Raw genomic sequence first — 21,982 nt, 5'->3', positions numbered from 1 at the left:
CTTCTTTCCCACTAAACTGCAATGCCCCACATTATTTTTTTAAAAATTATGTGGCATATTTATACCATGCCTGCCAACTGAATTTCTCGGGGCAGCTGGGTTGCATCCCATGCTGTCCTACTCAGAGGAGACCCACTCCCCACCCATCACTCCCAATGGATTGACTAAGAGCAAGCCTTGGCTGGAGTCAGCCCAACACATTTTACACATCATAAAATAGACAAGAGGGATTAAGGCACATGTTTCCTCCCCACACTTTCCAATGTCGCAAAAGCTGAATCTGCAGCTGAATCCCCTGGCCTGGAACTGGCCATTGAAGTAGCTCAAACATTAGGTCCTCGGAGGTCAGAGCTTACTCACTGGGTTGCTACCACTTCTGTCTCTCACAGCTCAGAAGCTCTGGTAAGTAGCACATGCAAGAGGCACTGGAGCAGCAAATGTATTAGTCAGAAGGCCCTGCCCCACCCCGTCCTCAGATTTTACACACACACTCCGACACCATCAATTTGGGCCATAACCTCACCATACATTTAAAGCACTGTGATACCACATTTAAAGCACTATGATACCAATTTAAACAGTCATGGCTTCCCCCAAATAATTCTGGGAACTGTCATTTATTAAGGGTACTGGGAGTTATTAAGGAGACCTTTATTCACCTCACAGAGCTACATTTCCCAGAGTTCCCTGTGAATAGGGATTCACTCTGGAAATTGTAGCTCTGGCAGAGGAACAGGGGTCTCCTCACAATGCTCAGCACCTTTAACAGCTCCCAGGATCCTTTGGGGGGAAACCACAACTGTTTAAAGTGGCACAATTGTGCTTTAAACGTACAGTGTAATGGCGGCTTAGTTCCCGCTTTTCCTGGCTCTACAATATTCTGGAGGCGACGTCTGAAATCTTTGAGTAGAGACCAAGAATGGTGCAATAAATCCATTGTTAGTGTCAGTCTGCGGACTCTTTGTTTTGTTTTCTCCTGCTACCCTCACTGGTCAAATAACTGTTTTTGTAAAGTTTTTTTTTATAAAAAAAGAAACCTTCACATATATATATTTTGACCACAGGCGATAAATATGTGTGCGTAGTCCACCGACGACAACAGCTCTATCATAGCACCTGCCATGCCTCTGGAAAAAAGCAATCCAGCACCCAGCCTCTCTGCCTGTGGTGGCGCTTGATCCCTGAAGTTCAGGGGAGTGGATTGTAGATCAGTGGGAGAGCATTTGGTTTGCAGGCAGAAGATCCCAAGTTTAATCCCTTGCATCTCCTGGTAGGACCCCCCCAACCCTGCCTCCAGGGTTGGAGAGCTGCCATCAGTCAGCATAGGCCACACTGAACCATTTGGACCAATGATGTGACTCAGTAGAAGGTCTACATTCTGTCAGGCACAGGCTGGACAATGAGAATCCCCTAGGGAAGCCTCAGCACAGGAAGGCTCTGAGCCAGGGAGAGGGTGGTGGGACATGGGAGACAGGTCAGGGAATGAAGGGGAAGCAAAATAGTGGGATGCTGAAGAAGCAACAGGCTTGGGTGAGAGAGAGGAAGGAGGGGCAGAAAGCACTGCGGACACAGGACAGGCTGCTGAGGAGGAGGTGGGGACCGAGGCTGCGACAGATTCACAGGAGTCTGCTGGTCCTAAGGCATTCAGCTCCCCACCACCACCTTGTCTCCAAAGCCTCAGACTTTTGCAGGTAGCAGAACAATAAGCCCAGAGATCTCAGGGGGCCCCACCTGGTGGAGTTTACAACTACAGGGAAAACAGCTGGGTGGGGAGGAGGCTTAGAGGAAAGTGGGAGGCCTAGACCATATGTTCTGGCAACTTCTTCATTGGGGCCAGTCTCACCTTGAGTTTCTCTGTTTGTATTCCATTTCCCTGAATAAAGAATAAACTTTGCTGCTCATTTCTGAGTCTCCGTGCTGACTTGCAACTGAACCAGCCCTGACACATTCCTATTCGATACAGTCCTTTATTCAGAACCATGAGGGCCAGAAACTTATCTGGGGAATGGTCTTAGCTGGGTGGAAGAGCCTCTGCCTTCCATGTAGAAGGTCCCAGGATCAAATTCAACCCCTGGCATCTCCAGGTAGAGCTGGGAATGGCCTCTCCCGCAAACCTTGGAGAGCTGCTGCCAGTCAGTGTAGACCATACCGCGCCAAATGGACCAATGGACCAACTCTGTATAAGGCAGCTTCCTATGTTACTACACCACCATGCATTTGCAAATGGAGTCCAAAAGTTAAGTCACAACGGTTGTGTGATTTGTCTCAGAAAAAGACTGGAAAATATATTTCGGTGCAATCACTCATGGAGGGATTTCAATTTTTTTGTGGGGGGAGACAGGCTGGAAATAAAAGCAGCTGCTTCATCCACCCGCCTATCCATCCAGGGAATGTGAACGTCAGCAGAGCTATGAATGGCAGAGCGTGTAGGTTCTGCCGCTACAAAACTCAATCTCTTCAGCAAACAAGTTCTGCTGGGAAACTGATGACTCCAGGGAAAGGGCGGGGGGAGATCTCAGCGGACTGTCATTACTCCAAGCTAGGATAGGGAAGCAATGCCTGGAGCCAGCAAAATTGCACTTCCACTTGGAATGAGCCATGTCTGAGCCAAGCAGGCTCTGCCCCCAGGTTTAGAGCCCAGGTGTGTTTAGACACAGGCCAAACATCCGAAAGCATGTATGTTTTCACTCACACACAAACAAAAATCCCTACAAATTTGCCTTGGATTTTGCTTTTAGCTGCGTTGGTTCATCTCAGGCTGGGCTGAGAAGGAAAGGCTGTGACTAGCCGAAGGTCACCCATTGCAACAAATGAACGAGTGGAAATTGAAACCCTGGCCTCCAAGATCCTAATCGAAGCATTCTAACCACTTTGCCACACATTGGGTCTTCCCCCCCTGCCAAGTCGGTTGTTGGGTTTTTGCATAGTGGAAACAGCAACTGTGTTGGCTGAGGACTGGCTGCCATTTTGCATCCCCCACAATGCTCTGGGCCTGGCAGCATTCCAAGGCACTGTAGGGGATGGGGGGATCCAGTCCCCACAAAGTATGATGGAGAACATTCAGAGAAAAATTGGCAAAGAAAATTGCAGAAATTGTTTCAATAATTTTTTGGCTCTAGTAGGAATCCTCTATTGTCTTCCATTGCCTCGTTTATTTAACTTCTGGATTTTGTGCAGAGAGTTTTCAGGTGTAGCCTGCTACAGCATTTGGTTCTGGCATGTCTTGCTGCACACACACACAAGGGCTGATTTCAAAAGAAAACCAGCCTTGGTGTGATGGCCCGCATGCCTGCATCCAGATTCTTTTTGTGCGTGTGTGTGGTGTGCAGGAAGTGAATGAACTGGGAGCCAAGGCCAACTGCACATGCTCAGTTTCTGGAATTACATGGCTGAAACTCTCCTCGTTAAAATGGGCATTCCACAAAGGAGTGGCACACATGGCACAGCGTACCGGAGAAACATTAAAATAAACGGGGTGGAAGTAATCCGCTTGTCCCTAGTGCGCCGTAAACCACAGGCAAAACAACCCAGTCACCTGAGACACAATGATATCAATACTCTTGTGTGCTGCTCAGCATCAAGCAAATCCACAAACGCTTGTACGCTAGCTCTCTCAACCCCACCCTGTCTCTCCTCCCGGACGCACCACACTATGAGCCGGAGAACCTTGCCTTTCATTACCACCCAAAATATCTCAGCGCTTCCCAAAGACCCCAAATCCAGAGTGATGCCTAGACTCTGGCACAAGAAGGCAGACATACCCTGTGAACATGGTTGGGGAGAGATTGTTTTCCTTTCTGGAACATGGTGATTTCCCGTTGATGCTAATGAGACTTATCAAGATAGCTGACTGGTCACTTTCAGCTAGCCTGGGCCTGCTATTTAGCAATAAATAAATAAAAATGCTTCTTGCTGGCCTCCCGCACGTCGTTCTCAAGCTCTGCATCTAGGAATGCCATTCTAAGCTTGCTGTGGAGCCCAGAGGTCCTGGGAACTGTTCTCCAAGGCCTTAGCCAGTTCTGCAGTGTTCCCACAAGGAACGAAGGACCCCTTTCCTGTGTATTTTATGCCCTACTCAACTACAGAATGTTGGACAGAGTGGTGGGCGACAAGGAAGGCAGTGTTTGCTGTGAAAACACCCCTGTCAAAGACTGTGGATGGTGACTCATAATGATGATGTCACGGGGATGGTGACAAGGCCATTGCAAGGTCTACAGACCCAACCCAGAGTTTGGATCAATTTTCTAAACAGGCAAAGTAAACTGATCCAGTTTACTTCAGCTTAAAACTGCAGTGGATTTGGATGAATTCACCCTTCTACTACGAATAAGATGATTAAGAAGAGCCTGGCTGCAGGATCAGGCCAAAGGCTCAGCTAGTCCAGCATCCTGTTTTCAGAGTGGCCAAGAAGATGCCTCTTTGAAGTCCGCAATAGGAAGACCTGAGCACAGCAGAAAATCTCCCCACTTTGATTCCCAGTGTCTGCTATTCAGAGGCATAATGTCTACGACAGTGGAGGTAGTACATAGGCATTGTGGCTAGTAGCCACGGATAGTCCGACCCTCCAAGGTTTTGTCTAATCCTTTTTTGAAGCCATCAAAGTTTACAGCCATCTCTGCCTTTTGTGGGAGCAGATTCCACCCTTTAACTCTGCCCAGGCTGAAACAGCAAAGTACTGTAACACGCTCTGCAGTTTAATTGCAGCAAGAATACCAACAGCTTGTGAGTAGCTTTATACAATAATCTTTTCACTGACAGATCGGCAGGTTTAGCAGGTACGGGGGAAGGCACAGAAACCAGCCCACAGGCAGCACAAAATTCACCATCACCATTCGCCTAACCACTAAATTGAGTCTACCATTTTCCTTTTTTTGAGCAAGAGAACGTAATGTATGAATTTGTGGGCTGCGGGTGTGGGAGCTTCTATCACAGCAGGCCCACCCAAGCACAAGGAGAGAGCAAAACATACACCACATAGGCCTCTCATTCCAGAAAACCATTTCTTAGAAATGTCTACAGGGATGCTCTCCATCCTTGCTCCAGAGATCTACCGCGCTGCTGTGTTGTTGATGGAATAACAGCTCTTTTGCAAAAGCCTCAATATGAGCAGCTAACTGCATGTCAGGCTCCCCACAGTGGCTGCCAGCCAGCCACATAGAGATTTGCTGCTACTGAAAAAGAGGGTGGGGGGGGGGGAGGAGAGAATAGACAGAAGATTGGCCATAATCTGCTGAGCCAAAATTGGAGAAGCTCAGGTTTTTTGCCCTGTGTAAAGGTGAAAAGAAAAAAGTTAATGTCCTTCCCAGAAGCCATGAAGAATATGCTGTTTAGTGCAAAATGCTTGGTGCTGAATTATTTTCCTTAGCCTTATTTTTTAAGCTTCTAGATCTCATGACTCTAGGGAGGCTTGCATAGTATCAAGAACACTGCAGGACACTATCCTGCAAGCATTTTCTCCCCCCTGCAAGCATGTGGGTGCGAGTGGAAGAGGAAGTGATGCAACAGAACAGCTGGTAAGGACCCAGGAATCTGCCTTATGCAGAGTCAGAGCATTGCTCCATCTAGCTCAGTACTGTCTACACAGACTGGCAGCAGCTCTCCAGGCATGAGTCCTTTTCCAGCTCTACCTGGAGATGGCAGGGATCGAACCCGGAACCTTCCGCATAAGCAGTTGCTCTGCCCCTGAGCTACGGTGCGATGCAGCGGCCAAAGCGTTTAGTTTGCCTGCGAGAAACTCAAGTTTAAATGTTCCCCCTAGCCATAAAGCTGATGGGAGATAGCATTAAACAGCTGCTTTGTGAGGCTTGCCAGATAACTGCTGCATAAGTACCTTAAAATAAAATAGATATATAGTGTAGAATGCTGCAGCGTGATTGCTGACAGAAGGGAGACCGTGGCAGCATATTCCACTTGCGCTCAGAGATCTGCGCTGGCTGCCAATTTATTCCCTAGCCATGTTCGAAGTGTCACTATTAAATATACAAAACCCACAACAGCTTAGGGCCAGTTTACTTGAACAATCATCTTTCCCTACGTGCACCCACTGGGACCGCTTCACTCTGTGGAACTGGCACTTTCACAAGCGCCATATAATGTTCATTTTGCATTAACAATAAATCAATATTTTAGCATGGCAAGCAGCAGCTACGGACTCTCACTGGAACTCCTTGCCTATTGACTTAGGCAGGCGCCTTCACTTGGCTGCTTCCAAGGTCTACTGAAAACTTGTTGTTTAGGTAAGCCTACTCAGACATGTCGCCTTGTGACATTTATCTGTTTTTAAAATCCATTGATTTTATCTACATGTTGATCATGTTAGTCTGCTCGCTGCTTTTTAAAGGTTTCCTTCGATTTGCTACTTCTATTGAATAACATACACCATTTTAGAGATTTTAGTTTTTGATTTAGCACTCTACGGATTTTCCTAAATAAAAATAATTAATCGCACGCGAACAGAAGGTCTCTGAACCTGATCCAACTCCATTCAGAGACGCAACAAGCTGCCGGACGGAACCACTGGTTTCCAATTAACCTACCTCACAAGGTTGTTTTGAGGCTTAAAACCCACTCTGTTCTTCTTAGAGGAAGGGAACATTATAAATGTAACTCATTCCATACAAAGATAAAAATCAACATTTGGGCAATGAAAATCCCATACCCTCCAACATTTCTCCAATGAAAATAGGGACAACCTATTCAATAACAATAATAACAATAATGTTATTATCTATACCCTGTTCATCTGACTGGGTTTCCTTAGCCACTCTGGGCGGCTTCCAACATATATAAAAACCTAATAAAAAATTTAAAATTATGGCTTGGGGGTCGGATAACTCCACACCTTCCAACATTTCTCCAATGAAAATAGGCATGTCCTAAGGAAAAGCGGAACATTATGGGATCAGATCAGAAACCACGACGGCTGCTGTAAATCCGGGACTGTCCCTAGATAATAGGGGCACTTGGAGGGTCTGAAATCCTTCCCACAAAATGGAAGATCTGGAAGGTAGAAGAACCTAACAGCACTGCCAAAGTCCCATCTAATCCAGCCCACTGCTCTTGCAGAAGTCAGCCAGATGCCCATGGGAAGCCCATAAGGGTAGCCTGAGTGCAAAACCACTCTCCTCACTTAAAATTCCCAGATACTGGTGTTTATTTTTATTTTTTAAATTAATATATTTAATTAATATAGTTTTATTAAAGATTTCTTAGTTTACAGAAACATGTGCATTGTCTCCTTTTTCATGGTGTGCTTTCTACAGATCAGTTTCATTTGTTGTGGGACATCAGTGTTACACACACTGTTAGGTTAGGAAGAAAATGGGGAAAGGGAATGGTGAGTGGGATTAGGAGGCAATTCTTCTATTCTTCTACTTAGTGTATGTGTGGGGTTTTGTGTCAGCGTCATTTGTGTGGGTTCTCTTACTATTCACTGGTTGTATTTCTTGGGTGGCGAGAGAGGCTGGAGGTAGCCTAGGGTGTGGTTGGTTGTCTTTGATTGGCTGTAGTGAAAATTGTTTTTGAGAGCTCACAACCCACCTACTCTCAGCAGCCAGAAGCATCATAGCCAGACACTGGAGAGACCTGTCAGGAGTAAGAATGGACCAAAGGTATCAAATAGTATGGGAAACAGCCTTAATAGAAAAAACTAACCAATAAACTGAAACTGACCTGGGGACAAATAGAAGAAGATGCCTTCACCCCAGTATGGTTCCCCTTTATCACATACACAGCCCAACAAGACAACAACAAAAATCCGCCAACAACATACGAATCAATCTGGCTAACCAGATACTGGTACAGTGGTACCTTGGGGTACAGACGCTTCAGGTTACAGACGCTTCAGGTTACAGACTCCACTAACCCAGAAATAGTACCTCAGGTTAAGAACTTCGCTTCAGGATGAGAACAGAAATTGCGTGGCGGCAGCGGGAGGCCCCATTAGCTAAAGTGTTACCTCAGGTTAAGAACAGTTTCAGGTTAAGAACAGACCTCCAGAACGAATTAAGTTCTTAACCCGAGGTACCACTGTACTTCCTCCAACAGCTCAAATAAAATGTAGCCATCCTGTGGCTAGTAGCCATTGACAGCCCAGACCTCCATCAAATTGGCACAGCCCCCTTTTAAAGCCATCAGTACACATCGTGGGAACGAACTGTGCAGCTTATTCTTTGCAACGTGTGAAGAAAATTCTCCTCCCTCAGTCCTGAATCTTCAAACGTTCAGCTTCGTTGGATGGCCTCAAGTTCTAGCATGAAGAAAGAAAGCAGGAGAAACTTCCCCCTGTTTGTTTTCCTCCATGCCATTTTACACAGCTCAACTAGGTCCCCTCTGACCTGCCTTCTCCCTAAACTGAAAAACCCGCAGAGATCCAGCCATACAGCTCACAGGCTGCTCTCTCTCTCTCTCCTTCGCTTGCCTGATGCCCCTGGAGGAACGTGGGTATAGGGGCCGGCGAGGGAGCTGCCTGTCCCCCTCACCTCATCTCCTTTGCCCATTCCACTTTGCAAAACTGACAGCTTAAATCTCATCAAGAGCAGAAAATACATTAGCCAGCAGGGGGTCGTGATGGGGAGAGGAGGGGTGTACCTGGGAATTCAAAGTCTTGATTTAATCCACTGCCCTCTCTCGCCTTATGGTAATGAAGTCTAAGTCACAGGTCTGCATTTAAAGGGGAATTGGGCAGTGTTCTCCTCTCTCAGAGGACTGTGCCCCCTTCACACAGCACCGCTGTTAAGAGATCGGTGTTTAGAGAGCTGCTGGGCAGTGGAACAGACTCCCTCAAAAGGTGCTGGACTCTCCTTCAATGGAGGTTTATAAGCAGAGGTTGGGTGGCCATCTATCAGGGTCTGTAAGAATGTAAGGAGGGCCTGGCTGATGGATCAGTCTGAAGGCCTATCTGGTCCAGCATCCTGCTCTCGCAGTGGCCAAGTAGAGGCCCCAATGGGAAGCCCACAAGCAGGGCCAAAGCCCAGCAGTAACTCTCCCCATAATTCCCAGCAAGAGATATTCAGAGCCATGCTGCCTCTGACAGTGAAGGTAGAGCCTCATGGCCTCATTCTCCATGAATTGGTTGAATCCTCCAAATGAGCAGCCATCAGCACACCTTGTGGGACCACATTCCATAGTTCAACTGTGTGAAGAAGGACTTTCTTTAGTTTGTCCTAATGCTTCTGCACACATCACAATGGCTATGCCCGGCCTCCGTGGTTGAAGGCAGCAGGCCTCTGAACAGATCCTCCAAGTGCCCCTATTTTCCAGGACAGTCCCAGATTTACAGCAGCCCTCCCAGTTTGATCCTGGAATATCTGGCTTTTCCTTAGGATGTCCCTGTTTTAATCAGAGAAATAAAAGTTGGAGGGTATGGGGTTATGTGACTCCTGAGCCAAGGAGATGAGTTACTTCTAAACAACCTTTAGAAGACATCTGAAGGCAGCCCTGTATAGGGAAGGGATTTGTTTAAAATAATAATAATGTGTAATTATGTTTTTATATATGTGGGAAGCCACCCAGAGTGGCTGGGGCAACCCAGTCAGGTGAACGGGGCATAAATAATAAAATTACTACTACTATCACTACTACTGCTACTACTATTATTGTTATTATGGAATAGGGCGTTCCTGTTTTCATTGGAGAAATGTTGGAGGGTATGCTCTGGCATGCACTTCCTGGAAACTGCAGGAGGGGAGAGTTGCTGTTGCACCCTTGTCCCGCTTGTGGGCTTCTCAAATAGGCATCTGGTTGAATCATAGAATCATAGAGTTGGAAGAGACCACAAGGGCCATTGAGTCCAACCCCCTGCCAAGCAGGAAACACCATCAGAGCACTCCTGACATATGGTTGTCAAGCCTCTGCTTAAAGACCTCCAAAGAAGGAGACTCCACCACACTCCTTGGCAGCAAATTCCACTGTCGAACAGCTCTTACTGTCAGGAAGTTCTTCCTAATGTTTAGGTGGAATCTTCTTTTTTGTAGTTTGGATCCATTGCTCTGTGTCCGCTTCTCTGGAGCAGCAGAAAACAGAAAACAACCTTTCTCCCTCCTCTATATGACATCCTTTTATATATTTGAACATGCCTATCATATCACCCCTTAGCCTCCTCTTCTTCAGGCTAAACATGCCCAGCTCCCTTAGCCGTTCCTCATAAGGCATCATTTCCAGGCCTTTGACCATTTTGGTTGCCCTCCTCTGGACACGTTCCAGTTTGTCAGTGTCCTTCTTGAACTGTGGTGCCCAGGTTGGCCACTGTGAGAACAGGATGCTGGACTAGATGGGCCCCTTTGGCCTGATCCCGCAGGGATTCTCTTCCTATTTTCTCACTTGGAATTTGGAGGTAATTTTTAAAAAGAGAGCAAGACTATCTGAATAATAATAATAATAATAATAATAATAATAATAATAATAATAATAATAATTTATACCCCGCCCATCTGGCTGGGCTTCCCCAGCCACTCTGGGCAGCTTCCAACAAAATATTAAAATACAGCAATGCATCAAAGATTAAAAGCTTCCCTAAACAGGGCTGCCTTCAGATGTCTTCTAAAAGTCTGGTAGTTGTTGTTCTCTTTGACATCTGGTGGGAGGGCGTTCCACAGGGCAGGTGCCACTGCCGAGAAGACCTCTGCCTGGTTCCCTGTAACTTAGCTTCTCACAGTGAGGGAACCACCAGAAGGCCCTCGGCGCTGGACCTCAGTGTCCGGGTAGACATTCAGAAATGTCACCACTCCCAGACGTTCAGAACTGGCAGGCTCCAAGCCAGACTGTCACTGCCAAACAGCAACTTTGCTTTGCAATGGTTTGTGGAAAGGCAGGGGATGAGGGGATGGAAAGCCTGGTAGAAGAGAGGGCTGTCGTTGCAGATTCCTTGATCCCAGTGATATTTGCTCTGCATCATTTCATTAAAGGTTGGCTTGTTGTGTGGTGTGCGGCTTGACATTGTCATACAATTGCTGAAAAACACTCTTCTGTCTGGAGGGTTAAGTGGTTAACAGAGAAGCCGACCATTTTCAAACCCACCTGCTAAACCACGCTGAATACTGAAGTGCCGGAAGGGTGGAGTTCATAAGCAATTTGGCCACTGCAAGATGCACAAATTCCAGCTACATTTGCAGCAGGAAGAAAGGGGCATGTTTGCTCAGGCCCATCAGCAGGGATAGGGCATTGCAAGGAGTGGGGGGCTTCAGATACCCATTTTTGGACAATCAATAGAGCAAAATGCCTTTTGGGAGTGGGGGATTTAAAGATTTTACCTGATGGCTGATAGATACTGCCTGCAGCTCCCTTGAAATTTGGAACTGCAAGGATATGTGATTGGTTTTACATGTTTTGGGATGTGCTGCGATTCCTGCATTGCAGGGGGTTAGACTAGATGACTCTTGAGGTCCTCTTCCAGCTCCTATGATTCTGTGTTCTAAATCAGCTACGGGGAATCTTCAGCCCGCCAGGCATTGCTGAACTACAACTCCCAGCAAGTATGGCGGACTTCTCAAAGTTGACCCCTGAAAGGGGAAGGAGGAGGGGTCTGCTTTCTGAAGCACTTAAAGGTCTGGAAACTGGAAGGAAGGAAGCTAAATACTGTACTGGGAAGGGGCCAGGAGCAGCCCGGGATTGGAGCCCTAGCGGCACAGGCGTTGGCAAAAGGAAAACTTGGCTGCTCCTTCCTCTGGGCTCCCTTTACAGCCTTCTGCTGCTCCTCTTGCAACTTGGGTAGCTTGTCTTAATTGAGGCACTCTCTGTACTGACTTAATGGGAAAGGCAGATGGATCAAGAGAAGGAGCAAAGAGAGAGAGACAAATGGAGCGATATGGGTTGGGAGGCAAATAAGGAGTCATCAGAAGCCCGATAAGCAAGCCTGACAGAGAGTAAAAGAGATGTCCTGAAAGCACCTCTTCGCTGCTAAGTCCACAGCCTTTATCCATACCTGACAGTGGAGATGAGACAAGAGCTGGGCTACATATGCCATGAAAAGTAACCCCCGTTCAGCAATTTTTCAAGGGGTGCTGTGGAAAGGAGTAAGCGCTGGCCCATTCAGAGTAAGGGCAGTGTTAACCCAGGAAGAAGCACTTCCTTTCTCTCTCAACTGGCTATGTTACTTCATCACATAGCCAAAGTCAACTGGTAGTCCCACATCATTTTATTTTATTTTGAATATTTGCAGATAGCTTGATCCACTTGGTCTCGAAGCGGTGTGTGAAATATACTGAATGTTAGTCCTGCTCCAAGTGCACTCATTGTCTTTCACAAAGTTGGCCAACTTCAACCCACCATTTTCAATCAATCTACTCTGAGCTTAATTAGATACAACCTACCGTGGCTGGAAACAAACCCCCACAAACCAATTAAAATTAACTCTGCATAAAAACCACCATCATTAAGTACAGCAGCAGCATCAATAAAAACTTTGAAACAAATCAAGGCAGCTAAATTGTGTGTCCTCTGGACAGGCTTGTTGAAAATGCTGCCTCCTGAAAACTTTTCTAAAACATTTTTTTGGGGGGGCTGCCTGGTGTCAGTAAGCAGGGCATTGCAGAGCACAAGTGCTGCCCATGTGGCCCCTAATTGGCTGAGATCACACTGCGATCCCTGATTGGCTGGAACCACACTGCCTGGAAGATGAACACGCGCCTCAAAATAAAATGGTCAGAAGCAGCAGTTGGTGTGGCCCCTGATTGGCTGAAATCACACTGCAATCCTTGATTGGCTGGAATCACAAACCCCGGAAGATGTACACACCCGTCCAAGTAAAATGTTATGGAAGCAGCAGTCTGCATGGCTCCCGATTGGCTGGAATCACACTGTGATCCCTGATTGGCTGGAATCACACTGCCTGGAAGATGCACACACCCCTCCAAATTAAAAATGGTGCAGAAGCAGCAGTCATCAACTAAACAGGAAAGGCGTTGGGACACCCCCCCCCCAATAAATTAGCATTCACTGCAGACTGATTTAAAAAGTATGGCCCCAGCACATAGATATAGAGGTGGAAGAGACAGCCCTCTTTTGGAGGACAGAGCTATCCTAGGCCTGTCTCATCCACAATTGCCCTCGACCTCAGGACCGAGCCAAGAAACAAGCCCATGTCGCCGCTATTCTCTCCCTCGTTTCAGATCCTTCCCCTAGAATCAATACAGACTGAATGTGACCTTGTTCTTTCTCCCACAGAAAGGACAAGAGCTCTTCAGAATCCCATTGGCTCCAGTGCTTTGTTTTCTGCCTCTGTGGTTTAGATGTTTTGTTCTAGGGTTTTGGGGGTTTTTTCCCCCTGAAGGCTTTTGGAGACGTGCCAAGAGGAACTTGCTGGAACATTCCACAGTACAGAACGGCTACAGAGGGTGGGGAGAGACACTGCTTGACAGAAGTCTAGACCCTTCCATCTAGCCTGGAAAAGCTATGTGGAACAGGAGAGGCAATCTGATGGCCTCAAAGTGTGGTTGGACTCCAGTTACCATGATGCCTGGCCATGCTGACCAGGAATGATGATGGGACTTGCAGTCCAACCACTCCTGGAGAGCACTAGGCTCTTCCACCCCAAATAGCAACGAGGGGAAATTCAATTCCATTGGCAGTTGAAGTCAATCCTGCCTCATTTTTCACTTCCCAAAAGGATAATGAGGACCAAAACCCAAGCACCCTCTGAAATTTGTGCTTCTGCAAATATTGCAGTGTTGTTCTACGGCTAAGTGCAAAAGCAATGTGTGCATTACAGTGCATATATTAATGAAGACAATGACAAGGAAATGTTTTATATTAGGGGAAAGCATGCTTTGCAAAAACTGTATATATTAGACAAAATTGCATACCTACAAATAAATAAATAACTTTGTATCTTAGGAGAAATTCACACCAAAATGCTAAATTTTCACAACTAACTTTTTTAAAGAAAAAAATAAAATCACAACCCGATGTGGAAATGACTGAGCTGCAGCAAAATAAAAAACCAAAATTGATGGATTCGCCCAGCTCTATCTGCTGTGTTACAGAAAGGGAGGCAGGTTGCTATTGTATCTTCCCTGGGGGGTTGCCAGAGGCATCTGGCTGGCCACGGGGGATAAACAGGAGACTCGGCTAGAAAGATCTTTGGTCCAACCCAGCAGTCCGCCTTCGTCTGTGCTTAAGACCAGAGCTAAGCCCAGTGGCCTTGATGCAAGATGGATTCCAGAGCTCTAAGACATTTAAGTTCACCTTTCCACCAAGGTGCTCAGGTTGGTTCACGTGGTCCTCCCCAACAACCCTGTGAGGTAGGTTAGACTGAAAAGGCAGAAACAACTTTCCTATGTGTAGAAATTAAACAAGTGATGTTGCCATGTTGTCTTCCAGCCTCAAGCTCCCTCAGCTTAGATGACGGGAAACAATAACTGCACAACAGACAGAAAATCAACAGGTGACATTCTGTTACAGTCCCACACGACAGAAAGACAGGTCTGTTCTATGACTGCTAAGAGCAACATGCTGGGAAGGAATGACAAAGGGGGATCTGTTTTGAATAACCAGTAACATTTGTGCGGTTGGACTAGATCCCTTCCACCTCTACAGTTCTATGATTTTATATAAATGCATTTCATGCACCGGTAGCGTTTAACCAAACCAATCAGGGAAGGAATGTCCCTGAGCCCACTTCCTAGTATTCCCACTAATGAGGAAAAAGAAACTGGGGTAATTGACACATACTTGGGCAAATATTTCATTCTCCTTTAGTCAACTGCTTTAAATATGTTAAAGCTATAAAACGATACCCACTTGGTTTGGGAGTTAAGTCCCACTGGGCCCAGCATGGCTTACTTGTGAGTAGGCATGTATAGATCATATTGAAGGTAGTCTTAAAATTATTGGGTCAACCTACATTTTGTGCATTGCACTTTCATGCCCCTTGCCCTGCAGTGGATTAAGTGGTACTCCTACTCAGAGTAGACCTATTGGAAATGATTAATGTGGCTCCACTCATTTCAGGGGGTCTACTCTGTTCAAATGCATGTACAACCCTCAGACTTCCACATACATATGCAACACAAAATTCCCAATGGCCACGGTGTACATTCTGCATGTTCCAAAAACAGTGAGGATTAAAGGACTGATACCATCACTGTATATTTTTGAATGCAATAGCGACATGTGCCCAGATAACTACCTGTGATCATAATATTATTATTATTTTCTACCCATCCTTTCCTCTGTATCAGAGGCAGGGAACCTGTCGCCCTTCATGTGTGGACTCCAGCTCCCATGGATGATGGGAGTTGGAGTCTAACCACATTGGGAGGGCAACCCTTGCCATAAAGCACCATGAGTCAATCGTGTCAGGTGACAGATTCTAACACTGGCATTAGATCCCCCACCTCCACTTGCAACCTCTGTGTGTGACGTGAGAGCAAGTCTTGAGGGCTGCAGCTCAGTAGGAGGGCATGTGCCTTGCACACAGAAGGTCCTGAGTTCAATCCATGCCATTCTGCAGGTAGGGCTCTTGGGAGAGTCCCCTAGTCTGAAATCCTGGAGAGCAGTAGCCTGTCGGTGTGGGCCAAACTTGGGTCTCCAGGTGTTTTTGGACTACAGTTCCCATCATCCCTGACCACTGGTCCTGCTAGTTAGGGATGGTGGGATTTGTGGTCCAAAAACAGCTGGAGATCCACAATATGGAGCTACCAAGTCAGTGACTTGACTCTGTAAGGCAGCTTCCTATACTCCCATGTCCTATGCATAAAAAGGAACCCACCCATGACAAATGGAGTCCACCAGCGACACATTGATTCTTGCCAGATGTTCCTCTCTCACACACACCCTTTCCTTGTCCTAGGCTAGCTTCCCAGAACAGTTTTATTGAGCTACTGGTGGGCCACCCCTGTGTTCTGTGTTGGGTCAGTTCCCTGTTGCGCAAACCTAATTGAGCAAAGTGGACTCAGCTGCACTCACAGCAGTCTGTCCTGACAATCTTAAACAAGATCGGCCAGTGGTCTGATTCATTAGCTTCCTGGATAGCTCAATCAGTAGAGCACGAGACTCTTATTCTTAGGGTTGTGGGTTTGAGCCCCATGTTGAGCAAACGATACCTGCATTGCAGGGGGTTGGACTAGATGACTCTAAGGGTTCCTTCCAACACTGCAATTCTATGATTCTATAAAGCAGCTTCCTATGCTGGCAGACCAAGAATGCTTAAAGATGGACCAGTTTGGGCTAGCAGGCAGGCACCTAGTTATGATCAACTATGGAGACTTCTGCAACAAGATGTGGCAACGGCCACAACAGGCCTGGGTGGCTTTAAGAGAGGATTAGATGCATGCATGGAGGATAAAGCTCCCAGTGGCTACTAGCCATGGTGGGGCAGTGTCCTGTCTCCAGGACCAGAGGCAGCGTTGCCTCTGAAGATCAGTCCCTGAAGAAGAACAGCAGGAGAAGGTTGGTGGTAGGCATCTCAGAGGGATCTGATAGGCTACTGTGGGTCAATAGTTTGCAGGACTAGATAGGCCTTGGGTCCAATCCAGCAGGGCTCTTATTAGGTACTTGGGAGGAGGGTGAGGGAAGCAAAAACAAGGAACAGTTCTAAGAGCCCCGCACTGCCAGGAAATCTTGGACTGCATCCCAAAGAGGACATTGTAGGCTTGCTAGCTGCCCCATCAAACACGACACCCCTCCCTTAAAAAATGGATTTTTGAAGGCCATCAGCATTTCTAGCATACTGCTGGGCAGATGATGGATGGCAATCCATCCCAACCAGCTGGAGAGAGAAGGGGACGGTTGGCATCGAACGGGCACTCTGCATCACCTAAATCAGTCAACGGCAGAAGCAGGCTGTTCTCTTCTGCAGTCCCAGAGTGCAGGCTGGCCAGATGCTCCCGCTTTTAGCAACCTAACGCCCCCCACCGACCCCCCACAGTCCAATCCAGTAGGGAGCTATTAAGGATGTACTCAGAGGTGGGGGGGGAGGCCCTCCCTCTCTGACCTACATAACCACAACACCCTCCGTTCAGCGCAGCAGCATCACAAATGAAGCGCCTTCTCCCCTCTCATTTCTGGGGTGTGGGTGTGCAGCTGGCAGCCCCTCCTAAAGACCACCCCCTGGAACACTTCATCCCCCGCCACCTGAGCCACACAGCCAGCAAAGAACCTGCAGAAATAGCTCTTCATCTCTGTGCAGGCAGCTTTTCCAAGTTGGTCAAGCTCAGAATCCAACAGGGGAAGCTCAGGTCTCTCGTCCTCTCCAGCTGCCTAGTTGTTGCAATGTGGAATATTTTTTTTCCCCTCCAACCTTCCGTACTGTTCTGCCTCGGCCTTCACTGCCAGTGTGTTTGTTTGTGTGTGTGTGGTTGGTTGTTTTTTTTTAAAAAAAAATGCTTGTAATGTTACAAAACAACAAACCGCCCAACTGAAGCCATAAGCACCTTTGCAAGGAGACTCCTACGTCCCACTGTTATGGTCATTACTGCCTGCTCCTACTTTTGCAACATGCCATCGCTGCCTTTGCCCAGAACGGCAACAAGACAATAGATAGACGCCCTTGTTAGCGCCCGGCGCCCCCGCCCAGTCAAGGCCGACTGCCTTTCCGGGAGCTTCCAAAGGCAACGGCTCTACTTTGCCAGATGCACGGATGATGCGAAGCAGCGGCTGGCGCGATCGATGCCTGGGTGGGATGGAAGCCATGTGCTCTTATTTATTATTGCCTGGCCCCTCCCAGGCCGGTCCCCCCGCCCTAGTGTCCCCTGTCACTGCAACATCCGAGCTTCCAACTCCTAGGACGCCACTGCGGCCAGAATTCAAGGAGGGGGCAGAGTAGTTGTTGTGATTTAAAAATAAATAAATGGAGAAATTGGCCCAGCCACCTCCTTGTACAAGAATCTGCTGCTCGCCCACCCAAACAAAGCCAGCGACGCGACCTGCAGGCGGCCCTGGCGGGTGCCAAGCCCACGCCGCCTTGGCAAGAGGCGGCTAGCGGAGCCGGTGCCATCGCCCTCTGCCCCTCGCCTTGCCAGCCTTGCGTCTGTTGCTGCGGCAGCGTCCCTAGCCAGCCAGGCAGCCAGCCCCACTCGGCTTGTTGATGTTGCTGGCAAGGCGAAGTACCCACCCACCCAGCATCGCCTCCTTTCTTCCGCCACCCACCTGCCCCTCCCCGCTCTTAAGCGCCCGCTCACTCCCAATGTGGGTGTGTTTGCATACATTAGATCTGGCAGCGTTCCTGCAGCTTTGCCACCCCACCCCAGACACATCAACACAGCAGTCTGGGCGGCTGCCATCCCCTCTTATTCCCCACCCAGCTCCCAGCCACCCTTCTCTCTTTCTCCCCCACCCACGAAAAACAGAGTAGGGACCCCTTTGGCTTCCAGGGTGTCCAGGCCAACCGCCTTGCCCCGTTATTGGACAGGGATGGGGACATCCCTTCCAACGCCCTTTTAAAACAGGTGGGCCGCCTATTAAACGGGCCATCCGTTCATCCCAGGAGATTGGCTTTTATGGTGCGAGAATATCCCTTTTACAGAGGGAGGGAGGAAATCAGGCAGGTTGCATTCGATGTGGGGGGGGGGGCACCCCTTCTCACGAAAGAGCCAGGCGATTGGCACATTTTGGCACACTGGAGTCGGGAGACTGGCACATTTTATCGCACGCTCCCAGAAAAGGATGAGGGACCGTCTTTTGTGGGATAGCGAAAACCTCGATTGTCTTAAACGCGGAAACCCACCGTGACAAAAAAAATAAACATCCCGCAGCCCCACAAGCCACAACGGACGGTGCGGCGCTTTCGCGATAAATAAATAAAAATATCCCGCACATATGATGCGCATCTATAGGTTCCCACCGCAGCCCCGAGCCACGGAACGCGATCCCCAAAGACCCTCTTGGCTGTTTAACTCTTGCCACCCCGGACCTTCCTTTGTTTCTCTCCCCGCGCCTTAAATATATATATATATATCCAACACAATAATACACATCGATGCCTTATCGCCCACCACCACATCCTCAATCCGCTCTCCCCCCCCCCTTTAAAATAAAAAGGATGCCTCTTGCTAGGCAGAAACTCACGATCGTGAGACAGGTTCCCTTGGCTGGCGGCGATCAGGAAAGACCCCAGGAGGATTAAGACGTTGCAAGCCGGAGAGAGCATCTTGGGGAGGGTGCGGGGTCCCGGTGGTTGCCTTCGGGGGGAGGGAGGGGGAGGAAGAGGGAAGAGGAAGGCAGGAAGGCGAAGGGGGAGAGGAGGGGAAATCGTCCTCTTCCTGGGTTTCTAGCAAACTTAAAGTCCTTCCCCCTCCCCACTGGGGGAAAAAGGGGGGGAAATCAACGCTGGCGCGCTGCCTCTTTAATTCTCCCTGGTGGATCCCTCTGTCTCGCTCTCTCTCTGGATCCAAACCGCAGTGGCACAAACCCCAGGCGCGGAGAGAGGCGGGCGGGCGAGCGAGGGGCCAGGCAAAATAGATGCTGCTGTATTGACTAAAGAGGGAGAGAAGGGATGCGGCAGTAGCTGGGATTAAATAGAGCACCAGGGCGAGACCATTCGGCCTCGGAGGAGGGGGGAGGACGAGGAAAGACGGGAGGGAGAGAGAGGAGAGGAGAGGTAGGAAAGAGGAGAGGGGAGGGGAGACGCCAGCCTCCCCTCCCTTACCCCACCCCCTATACCAGTACAAATTTAGGAGGGTTGGGGGGGAGGGCTTGGAATGGAACTGGAGAGAGGGGTCAGGAGCTTGCAATGTTTTGCACCGGTTCCACCCCTCCCAGTTTCAGAGCTTCCTCCCTGCAGGCAGGTCTAGCTGGGTACCCACATTCTCTCTTGTTGTCCTCCCCACTCCCACTCCCCCCTTTTAGAGCAGAGTTGGTGCAGTCCAGATGGCTCCGTTCCCCCGAGGGAGTGGAATGCTGTTGCTGATATCGGGGCTGCTGCTGCTGCTGATCCTCTCCAGGGTTGGATATTGGAAGAGCTGCCCTCCCCGTCGTCCAAAAAAAGGGGGGAGCCCGAGGGGAGCTCTTGTCCTGACCGCTGGGCGGCTGGCCACCTTGATGGCAAAGGACAAACAAAGCCACTTAGATCTGACTATAGGAGCCGAGGGGTCTTCGCCCCCCCCAATAAAATATGTGAGGGGGCCCGGCCCCCCAAAGTTGATAGTGTGAGTGCGTGCACCGTGCCATGTAATCGATTATGCTGGGTGGGGTTTATCTCTCCCCCCCCCCAATTTTTTTATTCAGGTTGGCACCCTGGATCCGTCCCTCTCCAAGCTGGAAGGTGCGACTTGTGGCCAGATTGAACCCACTAAATTGAAGCCAAGCTGAGAAAGGGTGTATGTGTGTTGGACTACAATTCCCATCATCCCTGACCATTGGCCATGCTGGCTGGGGCTGCTGGGAGTTGGAGTTTAGCAGGATCTGACTGACCACAGGTTCCCCATTCCCGGGTGCAGAATACATTGCCTTCAGGAGCAGGGCCGGGCTTGCCTTAGGGCAAGGAGGTTATTTGTCCCAGGTGTCAAAAAAAAGAGTCCAGTGGGGCTTGTTGCCAGATTAGCTGCAGCTGGACTCACCTAGGCTCAGTCTGAACTGGGTTGAGAGGCCTGGATTCAGCCCTTGAACACCGACAGCCTGACCCTGAGTGTGTTTGCTGGAAAGTAAGCTCCCACTGTGTGGGTCCATGGCATACAGTACATCAGAGGTAGTAGGGCTGGAGGGGAAAGACATCAGTCTGAAACTCTGAACAGCTGCTGCTCATCAATGTAGACAATGTTGAACTCAATTGGACTGGTGGTTTGGCTCAGTATAAGGCAGCTTGCAGTTTTCCTAAGTGTGTTCCAGTTCCGTCCTTCTCCTATGTTACCGGAAAAATCCGAGGGCTCCCTTGGACAAAAAGTAAAGACACCAACCAGAGTAAATTGGAGCAAACCAGCAGCCTGTAGGCTTGGCCTTTATTGAACTGTTGCAACAGGGTGTTCCCCTCACTTGCAGGAGAGAGGCAAGACACAGAAAATGGTGTGCAAGACCTTATAAAAACTTTTGAAATTCCCATCCTCTAGGTCAAGCCCACCCCCAGAAACATCATGCATACATTACAGAAAGGAGGGGTTGAGGGAGGAGTTGTGGTGGTAACCTGGGTGTCCTGTCACCTGGCTGGTTCCCTTCTACCCCTCCCCATGAGTCATTTTCTGAAGACAAAAGGTAGTCGCAGTTTCCTGCCCCCTGAGGGAAGATCTGACCATGCTGAATCCACTCCCATATGCAAGTTCTTTGTGATCTTGATTGTCTTCTGTCTGGGATCATCAGGGTTGGCATAGCAACTGGGCAGGGCTCCAGTAGATGTGCTGGTATGGTGAAGGGATTATGGCGCCCTGTATCAAACCTTCCTCATTTTGTAGTCTCTCCTTCATGGAGTAAAATAAAAGCGGAACAGTGCAAATCCGATGTATGGTTGATTTTCTATGAATTTATAACAGAAGTGTAGCGTATGTAGTGTGTGAGTGTGTGTGAAGTTTGTACAAACTGAATGATGGGGGGGGTTGTTTCCTGCTACACCTACACTGGAGATGCAGGCCAAGAAATAGCAACCAGGGCAGGGCTATGCAAAAATCAGGAAGGAGGTGCCTCTACTATATGCAGACCTTAAGAGTTTAGGGGGCTTCCACTGAGCTGTAAAATAATTCTACTACTACTACTTTGACTAAATATTTATTTATTTGTTTGTTTGTTTGCCACCCATCTAACTAGGTGGCATCAGCCACTCTGGGCGGCTTCCAGCAAATTAAAACATCAAACACAGTAAAACATCCAACATTAAAAACTTCCCTATACAGGGCTGAATACAGGGCTTGTGGAAGAAGATAGATGTGGTTCAGTTCAGGCATCCATTAAGAGGACTACCCTCCCCGCAACCTGGTCCTAAAAAGTCAGGCCAAAAGATAAACAAGGATGAATACTAACAACAACCAGCTCAGAATGCATAGCAGATATTATTCACCACCATCTTTGCCAGGGCTAATCCCCGGATGGATGAAGGGAGTATTCTGAGCATGTGCAAAGTGCT

The 21,982-nt window shown here is 48.4% G+C and overlaps 1 protein-coding gene across 5 annotated transcripts in view; it reads right to left on the bottom strand.

Moving 5' to 3' along the window:
• CADM3 (cell adhesion molecule 3) overlaps positions 1-19,467 on the bottom strand; it is a 105,570-nt gene extending 86,103 nt beyond the window's left edge. For all 5 annotated transcript variants that reach the window (XR_014506167.1, XM_083418801.1, XM_083418802.1 and 2 more), the window contains exon 1: positions 19,003-19,467. Coding sequence is in view for 4 of the 5 variants with exons in the window: in XM_083418801.1 (XP_083274927.1) it covers positions 19,003-19,084 (82 nt within the window). In the remaining variant the exon portion in view is untranslated. The remainder of the gene's footprint in view (positions 1-19,002) is intronic.
• Between the last annotated feature and the right edge of the window lie 2,515 nt (positions 19,468-21,982).

This window comes from Podarcis tiliguerta (assembly GCF_965153285.1).
Source record: "Podarcis tiliguerta genome assembly, chromosome: 16".
Lineage (NCBI taxonomy): Eukaryota > Metazoa > Chordata > Lepidosauria > Squamata > Lacertidae > Podarcis > Podarcis tiliguerta.
Note: the sequence above shows the minus strand (reverse complement) of the source record. Positions and strands in the feature narration are given on the sequence as shown.